Consider the following 15,311-nt stretch of genomic DNA (forward strand, 5'->3'; position numbering starts at 1 on the left):
ATAATTTTACACTACAGAATTCCGATCCTGAGTAAAAAAAAAAAAAAAAAAAAACCTCTAGGTCTGGTACTGATTCTTGCTGAATTGTGCTGTAGGCAAAATTACTTAACACAGACAACACACAATCCAGTGCTTGAAAAATCTACCTCGGTGTGCCTGTCAGCTGATGGAGCCGAGTTCAGTCACACGCTACCAGAGCGATGTAAGTCGGTTAACACGCTGAAAACTGGGCAGCATTTATTTGTTTTTTGCTTATAATACATTCATGGTTAACTTTAATGTCATCCAGAGAATACTCGCAGCATTTTTCGTGTGTATGACACTGGTGCTTCCTGCGTTCGTGGGAATAAGTTCAGGATGTTGATAAATGATGATGTTTTTTTTTTATTTTTAACTGGTTTAGACTGAATATGATGACCAGTTTCATTACAACTAAAATTATAGTGTGATAACTGTAAAAACCTCCCCGAAAAATGGCAATATTTTACTTGTACGTTCATTATAGTGTAGTGGCTTTGGTGCTCAACATGTAGAACAATATCACGAAGCTATTTATGCGACAGGTCAGCTACACGACGCTTTAGCGTGGCGGCGATGTGCACTCTGGAGAGAACTGTTATTTTTTGGATCTTTCCTCCTGTTCTCTCTGTACACCTGAGTTTATTGATGTCTCCCTGTTCCTTTGCTGGTCTCCATCCTCATATGGTACTGGGTCAGTGTTTGAGCTGAATGAAATCGTTTGGAGGTAGCAAGAATTAAATAGTTCAGTCTTTTGCATATAAATGGAAAGCTTTAAATATTAAATTTGTCCCAGTCATAAATTTGCTTAGAAGAGATAAAATAAGCTTTTTGTCTTTCATCTGGGTTGCACTGTTGTAGTGTACTCGTATGTTATGTTTTGCTTTTGTCCATTCTTCTGAATTTCCCTGTCAGTTTTTCTACAGCATATTCCTTCTCGCTATATGCTGCCAGTTATGGCAGTTAACTCTATCTATGACAAGGGCTGCCTTGCTGGATCATCTGACTTAACTGCCATAATCCTCCTCCATATGTCCTGTCATCGCCATTGGTTTAGATTAGGCATTTTCATATTTACATCTGATTTCACCCTCTTTCCCCGCCAGACCTGAGTCGTGAGCAGCTGGAGCGTAAGGCAGAGCTATGCCGAGAGTTGCTGAGCCTGGCGGACACGGTGGAGCCCGGCCTGTCCCTGCTGCGTGGCACCATTCTCTTCGAGCTGCAGGCGGCACTGGTGGCGCTGGCTAAGATGCTACTTTCAAACGACATCATCACCAAGGACGGCACGCAGGTAGGTCATGCTGCAGTGCTGTCTTCACTAGAATGACATCTTTTTTTTTTTAGTTTATTATTGCTGCAGCCGCACGAGCTTATTCAGCCTTGTAAAGATTTTCCATTATGGGAGTCTTCTGTAAACTAAGTATACTGGTCTGAAGCATAAGTGTACGGGAAGGCATTTCGCTGGGGGGAGGGGAAGGAGTTTGTCCAGAAAAAACTCGAAGTTGCCCTTGTCTCCAGGTAAGTACAACATAAAGTGATTTGTATGAAATAATACAAATGTTAAGACAAAGATACAACAGAATAATTTGATATATTTGAAAATTACAAACTTATTTGAAAACAATATAAAAACCATGATTTTTAAATTTTGTAGGATATAAAGTTGTACTGACTGTGCATAGTACACAAATACAGTACTGTATATGGGTATATATGAGATAATCTATGTGAAAATATATGTTGCAAAATGAGTTTTGGACAAATGTAAAAGCACACTTGGAAAAATTTGGGAGGAGTGAGAAGGTGTTGGAAAAGTGGGGAATATCAGGGTAGATGGGATGGCTGGTGAGTCAGTAGCGACTGACGTGTATGGGAATGGAAGTGATTTGGGGGACATTGGTGCCGGGAAGGGTTTGGCAGCAGCTAATACCTTCCTTTAGCATAAAATGATCCATAGCTATGCATGGCGGGTAATAATGAGGATGATTGGTGTGGAAGATGAACGGATGACAAGGATTTATAATTTTTTTGTATGGATGAGCGAATGAGAAGATCTGCACTGGACACGATAGTGTATAGAAGTAGGACGAAATTGAGAGAGTTGGCTATCAGATCACTACATGCTAGTGTCGAGGGCAGAAGTGCAAAAACGTTGTGTGAACAGAGGGAGGGAAAGGCAGGAGGAAGTAGTTCCTGCAAAGAGAAAGGCTGCAGAGAAAAAAAAAAGAATACAAGAGTGAAGTGGAGCAGCAAATGGGTAGATGTGATTTGGAGCAGACGGAGGAGATGGAAGAAATCTGCGCAGCATGTGAGGCAATATGTAGGATGAAGAGGAAACAAAAAGGGGAGCAAGGAATAGCATGATGACACTAGAGGGGCCCTCATTGGAGCGCATCTCTTCTCCAAGGGCAACATAATTTCGAATCCACTCATCATAGTGAGGTAGATTTTCTCAGCATTGATTGAGTTTCACCAGAAATGTTTTCCGGATCCAGAATCTGTAATATGACCCGGAGCCGTCTTAAAAGTTAACCGATTGTTCCCCGGGACATGGGCTATCTACCCACCAAATTTGGTCCAGATCTCTCTTTTAGTAATTGGGCAGTGCTGCTAACAGACAAACAAACAAACAAGCAAGCAAACAAACAAACAAACAAAAACGGGTGAAATCACACCCTCCTTGTCGGACAGAATGAAGACGGGAAACGAGCTGTGGCAGATAAGATGAAGCATGTGGTCACACGATGGAAAGTAGAGGATTGGTGGATGCTGAGAGACGGAGAGGAGAGTTATATGGAGAGAAAAGGGGAGAGGTGAAAAGACTAGTAAGAGAGAGTTAGAAAGGAGTGGATAAGGAGTTTGGAGAAAATCTGAGTGTAAGGTGGAGGGAATGTAAGAAACTGCTTTGGAAGGTAGTCAAGAAAGTTAGACAGGGTGATAAGGGAAGTAGCAGAGAAGTGATAGGTAAAAATGGCAGAATGTTGGAAAAGCAGTGATAAAAGGAAAGTATATGGAGATAACACTTTCAGGTATTACTGAATATGGAAAACGAAAGTAGCGTGAGTGGCATGGTTCGGAAATGTCTGGAAGAAGAAGAGAGGCGAGAAGGGAGGAAAAGATCAGCAGAACTGAGGTATTAGAAGCAATGAAGCAAGTTGAAATGGGGAAATCCCTTTGACTGACAAAGTGTGTGGTGAAATGTTGAAATACGGAGAGTTAGTGACCGAATGGATATGGAGGAAGATGTGGAGTTTGGCCTGGGAGGAAGGGAGGGTTCCGGGGTCAGGTTACAAAGGAAAAAAAGGAAAGAGAAGTGTGTGGCAGTCACAGGGTATTTGTCTTCTCGGTGTAAGAGGAAAAATATATATGGTAAGATACTTATCAATAGGGTTAGGGTAGTTAGCCAAGTAATAAGTTGGAGAAGAACAAGGGGGCTTTAGGAAGGGTGGAGGCTGCGTATATTAGATATTCGCTCGATGATTATTGGAAAAGTATGTAGAGAAGGGAAAGAAATTGTATGTTGCCTTCATGGATGTGAAGAACAGAACGGATATAGACGGTGACCGTGAAATGTTTGAAAATATATGGAGTAGATGGGAAGCTGTTCAGTGCTGTGAAGAGTATGTATGAGGGCGCTAGGGCTGCAGTGCGTGTGTATTGAATGAAGTGAGTTCTTTTATCTGATTGTTGGATTGAAGCATGGATGTGTCGTGTCTTTGTGTGGCTGTGCAGTTTGTATTCGAGTTATAGCCCTCTGAATATCCGTGACCTTGAGTTTGACCTATCAAGGTTGCTTAAGGTCAAAGGTCATGGTACTAATTAAAAGCCCATATGGAACTTCCTGTATGTCGATGATGGTAAATATCTGTCTACAACCAGTTTCGAGTTAGAGCCCCCTGAATATCCATGATGTTAATTTTGACCTTTCATGGTCACACAGGGTCAAAAGTCTGGGTGCCAAATGAAAGCCCATGTGGGAATTCCTGTATGATGATAATAGCAAATATCGCTGCCTACAACCGGTTTCATGCTATAGCCCTCTGAAAATCCGTGACCTTGAGTTTGACCATTCAGGGTCACTGGGTTACCTCCAAAATTTAATCACTTGTTTTTGGGACCAGTGCCCACATATCCTGAAAGTTTAATGTAATATCATTCTGCCGTTTTGCCGTAATGTTGCTGACAAACAGAGAAACAAAGGAACAAAAAACAAAGAAACGACTAAAAACGATACCTCACCGGTCTCCGTCCCGGGCGAGGTAAAAAGTGCAGTCGTAAAGAATCGGTTAACGGAGACAATTTTTAGCATCCTTACCACTAGAGGTTCTCCCAGATGGAATGATACAGTCTGGTGGTATACCCTATTCAACTGGCCTGTGCGCCTGTGAGGTGTATGGGGCGGGTAGGGTGTGACTGATTCGCGCTGCTGATTGGCTGCCGATAGTGTCATGGAAGTAAATGCAGACATGTATTGTAGCACAACATGCGGACGTAGGTGTACACCGTGGGGGGATAATTTTCTTCAAACGTCACCGTTTTATAAAACTTTACAATTAACTTAATATTTTTTGATAACGGTAAACTTTTAATGCTATTTTTTTTCTAAAATTATTCCATATTTAAACTGGCAGCTTATTTTGCAAGCAATTTACAAATATAAATATATATGTGTTAAAATAAGAGTTGTAGATTTACATCATGGGCGGGCAATCAGCAGCCGCGAATCAAACACACCCCACTCGCCCCATACGTCTCAGGTGCACAGGTCAGTCAGGTAGGGTATGGCAAGAATTAAATGATCAAGACGTCATCCAACTGAAGGGGCTAAATACTGAGCACATTGCTTCCACTTTGTTGTAATATTTTTCTCAACTGCATTTTAGTTTAGTCAGCGAGAAGGACGACTAGCGTCCTCTCTAACAATGCTACTTAAATACAAAATTCCCTTCTGAAGGAGCTTATGCTCAGCACAAGAATTGCAAGCGGTTTGTGGTCTTTAGTAGTTCATTCCCTGATTATTATGGGCATTTGATAATTCTTGATAGTGCCTCGTATTATATAATTCCCTCGCCCCTCCTCCTCCTCCTTCTCGTCATCATAGTAATTAGAATCGTAACTCTGTTTTATTATATCAAGTGGGTCGATGGAACCCAGGTGTCGGCGAGGAAAAATATGAAAAAGTAGAAGCTGTCATAACGTTTATTCACGCATCATACAGGTTTTCGAAATTCTTGGCTCCATTCCACAGACCATACCATCTAATTGTATACGCACATTATATATATATATATATATATATATATATATATATATATATATATACCCACTTTTGTGACACTCCCTCATACCTCGGGAGTTTTGTCAGGGACGAGTAAGACCATTTGGTGATAGCAATAGTTAATAACTCGTCGCTCGAGGTGTAAGGGTGGAAAAAAGAAAATGGTGCATCTCTCTCCATGTCATGTTTATTTCTTTACTTTTATAATCTACTCAATTGTGTCATGTCAATTCCTTTGCTTTCTTAGTGCCCTCACATCACTTCCTCACACATTCATTTTTCATGCCGAGTCATATTCTTGGTCTTCCACGCCTCCTCCCGCCTTCAGATTCACATATACGGGATTTTATCACCCTTACCATATCCATTCAGTGTGACGATACCTTTTGGTACAAAGTATTCCACGATTTCATCTGTATACTTTGTTACTCTAACATTCGTATGAAAGTGTGTTTCATTTCGAGTCCAGTTTATACAATCCACATACATTCCTTATCTGTCCAGTTTCCACTGACGTCACACCTAACTTTTCATTTAAGTAACACAATCAGCTCACACCAGCAGAACACTGTGGAAACTTTAGTTTTTGTTTCAGCCTCTGCTCTCAGTATTCTTTTCTGTACCACATTACAGAACCAGTACACTTATCTTCCTTGCTTCACTCTACTTCCACTTCCATTATACATTTCTTTTGTCATGTCCAACACAGCACCATGGAACTTAACCCACCAGGACACTAGCAGTCAGTTTCCTTGATGTGTAGTTGTCAGCCAGCGTAATAAATGGTTTACTGGCTTGCCCACCGCTTATGCGTCGCATTAATGTAGCACTATACTGAGTGTGTGGGGGATGGACGTCCCCATCTACATGATTTTAAAAACTCAGGAACTACACAGAGTCCCTGTGGAGTGATGGAATTAAGTCAGTTCTTGTCTGAGCGTCACACCGAGCAAAAGACTATTTCTTTAAAAGTTCTCCATTCTTCGTGGAGCTACAGGAAACGGTGCGGTGTTCAGTGTTTGGATAATTAACGACCTTGCATCAGTGATATATTTTTCGTTAAGTTCTTGATAACTCCAGATTATTTTGTTCAGCTAATGTAAGACTTCTCGAACTGGAGGGGTTAAACACAGCCGCCAGCAACACCTTCAATGAAAGTGATCTCAGTGACGTTGAGTGAAAATAGTTTGAAGATATTGGTAACATGAATAAAGTAAAAACCTCGCATTCATATCATAGGATTTAAACCCTTTCAGCTCGAGAACGTCATTTAAAACGTATGATACTCTTATTACCACCTGACAACGTTTGACGTGAGGAGGCGTGTTATAATGGAGGAGTTTAATGTAGCTTGTTTCAAGCCCCTTAATTGTGAGAGGTTTCCCCAAAGGATAATAAAATTGCCTGGATGTAGTAAGAAAACAGCTGAGTGTTCAGGTATTGTGAGTGCTTTGTTATTCCACTTCGTTTCTCACGAAGTGGAATCTTAGATTATCATGGCCGTCCGTCCGTACGTCCGTTCCACGCTCTGTCTCAGAAACCGTTTGTTGGAATTTCCTCATATTTTGTATGGTTGTAGGGCCATATAGGAGGTTAATGCCCGTCTTGTCGAAATATTGGAAAAATCGAATATGGCCGACTTATGACCCATTTTCTCTTTTTGAAACTAAATCCTTTTTATCTCCTTTAACAGATAAGTTTACAGGTTGTAACGAAGTGGAATATAGTCTCTCTGGGACTTGTTGCTTAGGTATTGCGCGTTTATTTCACAGAAGTAGTTAAGAAAATTTAGATTATTGCCGATCGACTACACGTGGGTCATGAAGGCAGAAGCTTGGCCAGAGTCAGCCTTCCTTTAGGACACGACCCGCCATACACCATGTCACATTCAGGTCCCCAGGGTATAAAGGGGTTGGGGGAAACAAACTGAGTCCACTTCTGACCGACCTGAGAAATTGAGAATCCTGTACGAGAATGTGTACGACAGTCAACACTTTTAGACGCTTGTTTGTGGTGTCCAGTGATTCATGTGACACAGAAAGAGTACCGGAGCACTACATCCTGCCTTCAAACTCCACAGTCCGTCTATAGTATGTCGACTTAACTTGTCAGAGATTTTCTTTATTTTCCAACCCATTTCTAATAGTTTATTGACAGTTAAAGATAATACTGCAGCTCTAAATCGTTTCCATAGCTCTGCCTCGTGAGTAGCACCGTTAACACCGTCTTGTTATGGCTGAACTTTCAAGATGGAGATTTGGCAATTTTAGGCAAAGTTAAAGTGGACAAAGTATAGTTGTCGGGCCGGTCCGACTGGTGGGATCGCATGTTTCCCTGTATCCCTGTTCACTCAGTGTTTGAAGTGGGGACCCGGATGTGACCCGACTATTGTGAGTCATATTCAAGGGGAAGAGTGAGATTTACCGTGGGGGAAAAAAAAATATATTATCTGCCTCAGTGCTCCGCTTACATTCAACAGATTATGTCTAATGAACCCCAGATAGTCAGGCGGCATATACCTAATTCTTTTTAGGTGGAGAAGCATCTGTAGCTGTAGCTCGGCCAGTCTGTCCCACCCTGAGGATTTTCACAGGCAAAATGCTTCACAGTAGCAAAGCCCTATGTAGTCATGCATCTGTTTAGCACTTCTGTACTTGTTTTTATTTTTCGTCGTTTAGTTCTTACTGATTTCCCTTCTTTTATCCACCCTACTCAAGTCTTTATCAGTAAAGAAACGCTGAAACCTTTTATTATGGTGACGTATTACATTATTTTTGCAACTCCCAAAACGATTGTATTGGCTTAAGAGAAAGTTATCGAACAGGAGGGAATAGACGTTGTCGTTATTAAACCCATCACTACAGGAAGCCTCCCCTGAAAGGATTAAAATCGTCTGGAAGTAACAGAACTGAAGCAAAGGCGTCACCGTACTGAAAGGGTTAAAAGAAATCTCGTTCTTCCTTCAGTGGCATGACGTATATTTGACCAATATCTTGCTACGGTATTTGTTGTTACATCTATTTATTCAGCTTTGGAGGTAGGTCTTGTGGTGAAGGGGTTAATGATAGTTATATCTAACCTTCCAGATCGAAGTATCTCTTCAGAACATAATAAAATCGTCTGGAGATGACAACGGATCAACGATATTTTTTTGCCTATACGGTGAACCCAGCGTTGGCTGTGATAACTGACAGGAAGACACAAAGTGCTGAGTAGAGACCAAATTTATTTCAGTGTTTCGCCAAGGCTGGCTTCTTCGGGAATGGCTGTTCCTGAAAAAGACAGCCTTGGCGAAACGCTGAAATAAACTGGGTCTATACTCTGCACTTTGTGTCTTCCTTACTTTCAGCCTGTACTAGAATGTTATTTGTGGCGACACTGGCAGTCGATCAGACTGCCTCACCAACCTCACATCTGGGCTGACCCCATTTTGACCCTTATATTCTCGTTAATTCTGGATGACTTTATGCAGTTTACGGGAGGCCATATGTAGCAGAGGTGTTACTGAAGGCTGTAGGTACACGTAACCCCACTAGTTGGTAAAGTTCCCCTAAATGAAATCAAGCTGTCAGGCGGTAGCAAGAGGAAAGCAATACAGACGTCTTTGGGCTGAAGGGACTTATCTATTGCAGTGGTGAGGAGAGTATCAGCGTCTGGTTTATGTCCCTACGATAACGTCACAGTGAAGGATTATAACCTACTTATCTACGTTATCGTACGCTTGCTAATACCCAGCATTATGAGGAACTATATGATACTCGGGAATATCCAGTCAACAGGAAGTAACAAAGAACCTAGAGTTATCCAGAAATAGCGGACCAAAAGTTACCTGGAACCAACAAATACCCACCATTATCAGGAACTAACAGATACCCAGAATTAATAGGAACTAACAAATACTCAGCATTAGTAGGAATTACGAGTATATGATAGCATGCAAGTGAAAACACAAGGGGAGAGAGAGAGAGAGAGAGAGAGAGAGAGAGAGAGAGAGAGAGAGAGAGAGAGAGAGAGAGAGAGAGAGAGAGAGAGAGAGAGAGAGAGAGAGAGAGAGAGAAAGAGAGAGAGAGAGAAAGAGGTAAAATTATATTGGTAATATCCTAAAGAATGGGAATGACGAGATCAAGGTAATGGTTAGCTTGTGGGGAATCCAGCATAGACTGTAACGTTTTGGAGTGAAAGGTACAAAGTGTAGAGTATGGAACTAGTGGAGCCAGTGTGCTGAATCACCATTATTTTTAAAATTAACCTACCGAGCAGTGAATCACGTTAGGTGTTGTTTGTGTATGGTATGATTGTTATTGTCATTGTCAGTGACTGGACTGTTGGGCTTACTTGAGGCGCCTGATGTAAATATTGTGTGTTGGGTCTTTATGCATGGTCGTGGAGAGAGCGGACGTGCGTGCTTAGCTGTCTGCTGTAGCTGTAGTGCTTCCCCACCGACTTTAGTTTTTTGCTCACCTTTAGGGTATTTTAAGTTAGGTTAGCAAGTCCTAATTTTCCTCCCTTCTCTGTCCAGAAATATAGAAAGTATGTATATCTCCTCTACTTACCGAGATTACCTTTGCCTACTCACCTCTGGAGGGTCCCCCTCACTGATTGCTGTGGGGTGTGAATTAACAGACGCGGCCTCTTGAGAGTGGTTTGGCCGGGTAATCTCAACCGTAATTGTTTTCCCTGTGTGTGTTATCCTTTGTTCGTTTCTTTCTTCCCACTTCCCCTGCAAGGGCGATAGGGTTGCCACGTCGCATACGCCTGCTGCCTTTCCCTCCTTCACGGGGGGAGGTGGTGCTGACGGGTCTATGACTGATCGACCGAGTGACAGCCCCCAGGCGCACCAGACCCAGACTGACAGGCCCCTGACACGTACACCGCTAGACATCAGTGTACATAATGCATCATTTGTTTTGTTACATGTTGGTTCGACCACCCTGACCAGTCTCAATCCATTCCTCATCAGCAAGGCGACTTACGTCTGTGCTGGTGAGGTGGGACAGATGGAAAAATTTGCTAGTGGAGATCTTTTAGTGAAGACCCCCAACTCGTCCCAGGTGAGGGATTTATTGAAGCTGCGTAAGTTTCACTGTTATGATGATAAGTCGAGGATCCCGCAGTCCACGAATTCCTGCGAAGGTGAAATCACCTGTAGGGTTATGGAAGAGGATGACATCATACGTGAACTTGCTCAAGCAGATGTGATCAATGCTCATTTTATAACAGGATTCTTGGAAGGCAAAAGGACGAAGACCGCGACGATAATTTTGACCTTTGGAAAAGTTTTTCCTTCCATTAATGTCAAAATTGGTTATAAAATTAACATAGGACGTTATACATCCAATCCACTTTGCTGCTTTAAATGCCAACTTTATGGGCATAATGACAAGTTTTGTCGGGCCACCAGCTTAGAATGTGGCAAATGTGTAGCTGTGGGTCATGATGCAGACCACTGTACTGCACAACAGAGATTGAGTGTTGCTTTCACTGCAAGGGTGCTCGCTCCGCCTCCTCGAGGAATTGTCCCAAACGGAAGGAGGAGAAGGACGTCTGCACAGTGGAGGCAACGGAGGGCACATCCTATTACGATGCACGATGCTAGGAAGAAAGTGAGAGAGTTGTATGTTATTTCCAAGCCTGATGTCTCCTATGCTTCGGCGGTTGTGTCCCGTCCCGTGATGTGGACATAGGAGCGCAAATTGACCCAGTCTCCGGCACTATTGCCACTCTCTCTGCTCCTATACACTCTAACTCTCTTACTGACATCCCTGTAACAACTTCTTACTTTCAGGTTGCTGCTGCTTCTCAGTCAGTACGGTCTAAACCTGTCTGACAAGTCAAATAAGATTAATTTGGCCGTAAGATTAATCTGGCCACCTTTACCAAGCAGTCACATTCTCATGTACTGTAGTTTCTGTTCCTGCGCCAACGAGAGAAAGGCTAGCTTTTCCTCGGGAGACTCTGGGATGATAAAGCGGAGGTTCCCATCAGCAAGCACCAGGATAAGTACCAGGATAGTTTCCCCGGTAGTAGCTCGCTAGGTAGCGGGCGGCATAAAAAAAAAAAAAAAAAAAAGCTCAGTGACACCTTGTAAATCTTATACTGCCACATTCAAAGTGCTACAGTGGAATTGTAAGACTCTTGGGAATAAATTATACAGTATAGCGATCTTGCTATCTATATATAGCCAACACAGGCCAGACGTTATTTATTTACAGGAGACGCGCCTGGAGGATCACCCTGATCCACCACAGTTCAAACACTACCACTCGCATAAAAGGTATGATGGTCACGGAGTTGCCATTTACACCTACAAATCACACCCACAAACAGAAGTGGCTCTAAATTCTACTCTGGAAGTTGTTGCGCGCGGAGTAAGATTTTAATAACAGGTATCTGTCTATTTGCTCTCTTTACTGTCCTCCACATGTCCCCATTGATAGTGATGCTTTAAATTCACTATTTGAACACTTAACTGGAAATAAGTTAGTTTTGGGCGAGTTTAAAGACCGTCATCATCAGTGAGGTAGCTCGAGGATTGGTTGTCGTGGGGAGCAAGTTGCCGACCTAATACTGCAGCCCAACCTCCGTCTTCTGAACGATGGTAGAGCGACTCGTGGACATGATTGTAGCCCACTGGTACTTTTTCCGACAGATTTATCTCTGGCCTCACCAGGTAGCCTATGCATCACAATTTCTCGTGAGGGCCTTATGACGACTCCTTGGGATGTGATCATCTACCCATCTGTCTCTATAATTCATACATCAATTTCCTGGGCCCTCAACTTCCAAAATTGACGAAAGAAAATTGGGGATCCTTCTCAAGGATCGCCGAATTAGATTTATCTGGGGAGACCATTAATGTAAAAGTTCAAAATTAAAACAATTCTGTATTAAACACTGCTGAGGCTGCTATTCCCAAAACTTCTTCAATTCAAGCAAAACATAGAGCTCACTGGTGGACACTGGATTGCCGATATGCGTTAAGGAAATGCAGTAGGAAATACAGGATTTTTGACAGTTAACCTACTGAGGAAAATTTTATTGCTTACAAACAGGCGCCGGCTGAGGAAAGGAGAACAGTTAGATTTTTTTTTTTTTAAATAGATAATGAATGGAGGAAGGAAAAACAAATGGGAAAAAAAATAAGTCCATGTGCCTAAAGGCATCCTCCATTCATAAAATATTTATAACAACTGGATTTGAATTGAAGTGGATTAAATGTTTGTGGGAAGCAACTCCCAGGAAGTGAATTCCAGAGAGTAGTAGTTCTGGGGATAAATGAATTTTGATAAGCAGAGGTTCTGCATTGCGGGGGAGAGAGTGTAAGTTTATGGGCGCTCCCAGCTGCCCGAGTATTTCGGGAGAAAATGTGAAGGGGAGGAACAATTGAAGCCAGTTCGTCTGAACACTTACGGTAAAAATGTCAATAAAATAATGCTAAAACAGCAACATCTCTACGCACTGATAATGGAGGAAGGTCTAGCATGATGGCAGGATTATTGATTAATCTAATGGCTTTATTTTGAATTTTGTCCAACTGCCTCAATGCAACCGCTCCACATCCACTCCACAGTGGTGAACAGTATTCGATCTGAGAACGCACATGACTTTTGTATATTGTGGCCAACTGCTCGCCAGTGGCTAAACGTGACTCCTGGCGATCGTTTATGTCCATAGTGAATTGTTTTACCCCACTCAGTAAAGTCTGGTCCACCATTAAAATACTAAATGATAAATGCCTAAACATCCCTGTGACCCCTCTGCAGGTGGATAACATCTATCTGTGACGATCCCGTGGACTTAACTAACATCCTCCCTGGGAGTTTTTCCCATGTGAGTAGCTCAACCAATTACCACCAGGGTTTCCAACATCATAAGTGCACGGCTGAGCTACGGATATTAGACTTTGCCAAAGAAGACGTAGACTCTCCGTATAACTAAGAGTTTATAACAGATGACCTTCTCCTTGCCATAAAATTCTGTAGACACAAGGCCTGTAATGGATGCCATCAAGTATGGTATGATCCGGCATCTTGATCAGGACAACCCGAATAAGCTCTTAGCACTGTGCAATGAGCTTTGCACACCCCGAAAGTTCCCAAACTCATGGCACTGCTCACGTCATACCGATGCCCAAACAGGCTGTTCGTCCTATGAATCCCATTTCACTTCGTCCTACTGTGTTGGTTTCTTGTCTGTGGAAGGTCATGGAACGAATGGTTAATAATAGGCTTCTTTTTGTTTTAGAGTCGAAGAATTTGTTAATCAATTGACAGTGTGGCTTCCACAAATACAGAAGTTCACCATATCATTAAATGAATTTGGAGCATTGCATTTCTGAGGCTTTTGCAATAAAGAATTCATGATAGGGACATCGATAAAGCCTATGACATGATGTGGCAGTACAGTATACTCGTATTAATGAAGCTCTATGCCTGTGGTTTAAGAGGTAATTTGCTAAATTTTTATTTCAACTTTTTTAAGGAACAGAATTTTGTCTGTCTACCTGCCCCTTGACATAATACTGGATTTTTTTTTTTTCCCCAGGGAAAACGGGGTTCCTCAGGGCAGCATGTTTAGCCCTACTTTGTTTAGTATTATGATTAGTGATGTTCTGTCACCAGCTCCCATCCCAAAGAATCTTAAATACTCACTCTATGCTGACGACTGTGAAATATGGCATTCCTTGCATAATGCACAGATTTCGGCTGGGCGGATTCAAGCAGCCTTTGATTCCGTCCACCAGTGGGCCTGCAATGGGGATTTAAGTTTTCTGTCCCTAAGTGTACCACTGTAGTTTTTACCACTCGTAACGTCCCTAATATACGTTTGACTCTAGATAATCCACTGGTCAACAGCCAAAATGGTTCTGACTTATTATCACCTGTTGCTTACTAATTTGTTACCCCCAATTTCAAAACTGACCCTAAAATTTGGCTCTCTCGCTACCTTGACGTACTACATCATAAGTGAGGGAAAATTCCATGAAACATGCAAATTCGTCAAATAAGTGTCCATAAGACTATACAGTATATTGTTACAAAAATAAAATACTTAGTCTTTACTTTATATCATATACTAAGCACCAACCAATACTCCACATACATTCCCTAGCAGTCCAATCTCCACTGCTCTTACTCTTGACTTTTCATTTTCATGCCACACCATAGTCTCACACCCATATGTTAAAGTTGGCACTAACACTCCCTCATGTAAGCCTCGTGCAGCCGCAACACTCAAGCCTCTGTTTCTTATCAAGGCCCTCATTGCACAAGCCACTTTTCTTCCTTGTGTCACTCAACTTTCAACTTCTTTTGCACATTTTCCTCTCTTTTCTATTACTGTACCCAAGTACTTGAACTCTCTCACGAATTCCAGTCTCTCTCCATTCACTGTGACATCACATTGGGAGTCACCTTCTCTTTCAGTAATCATCACTTTACTCTTCTCTACATTTACTCTCAAGGCACGACGCTCACAGACATCAGCAAAACTCTGCACTAGCCTACCAAGTTCTTGTCCGGTACCTGCAAGCAGTACTGCATCATCAGCATACAACAAATTTGAGATATTCCAACCATCACCATTCATTACCAGCGCCATCCCTCTCTCCTTTACTCTTGTTTTTACTTCTCTCATCATCCCACCCATATATATATATTGAACAACCAAGGGGACATCACACAACCTTGTCGCACGCTTACACCGATCGTGAACCACTCACTTAGATGCCCATTAACCCTTACACATGCTTCGCTACCATCATAATAACTCTTGACAACACCTAACAGCTTACCATCTACACCATACATGCGCAAAACTTTCCACAATCCCTCTCTGTCTACTGTGTCGTATGCTTTTTCCAAATCCATGAATGCCATAAACACCTTATGGTCCTTCTCACAAGCCTTCTCTGCTACCTGTCTCACTGCAAATATTTGATCCAAACATTCTCTGCCACCCTGTTCATCACTCACTAGGACTTTTGATATCTCTCTTACTTTCTTTATAATAATTC

The 15,311-nt window shown here is 42.2% G+C and overlaps 1 protein-coding gene across 1 annotated transcript in view; it reads left to right on the plus strand.

Annotated features, from left to right (window-relative positions):
* Positions 1–15,311, plus strand: part of LOC145399059 (SET domain-containing protein SmydA-8-like) — a 59,354-nt gene that overhangs the window by 29,177 nt on the left and 14,866 nt on the right. Inside the window, exon 7 of the mRNA XM_080271802.1 lies at positions 1,125–1,309. Within this exon, the coding sequence (XP_080127928.1) occupies positions 1,125–1,309 (185 nt within the window). The remainder of the gene's footprint in view (positions 1–1,124; positions 1,310–15,311) is intronic.

This window comes from Coenobita brevimanus, chromosome 47 (genome assembly GCF_032717465.1).
Source record: "Coenobita brevimanus isolate Jiangsu-jjx chromosome 47, ASM3271746v2, whole genome shotgun sequence".
NCBI classification, from domain to species: Eukaryota; Metazoa; Arthropoda; class Malacostraca; order Decapoda; family Coenobitidae; genus Coenobita; species Coenobita brevimanus.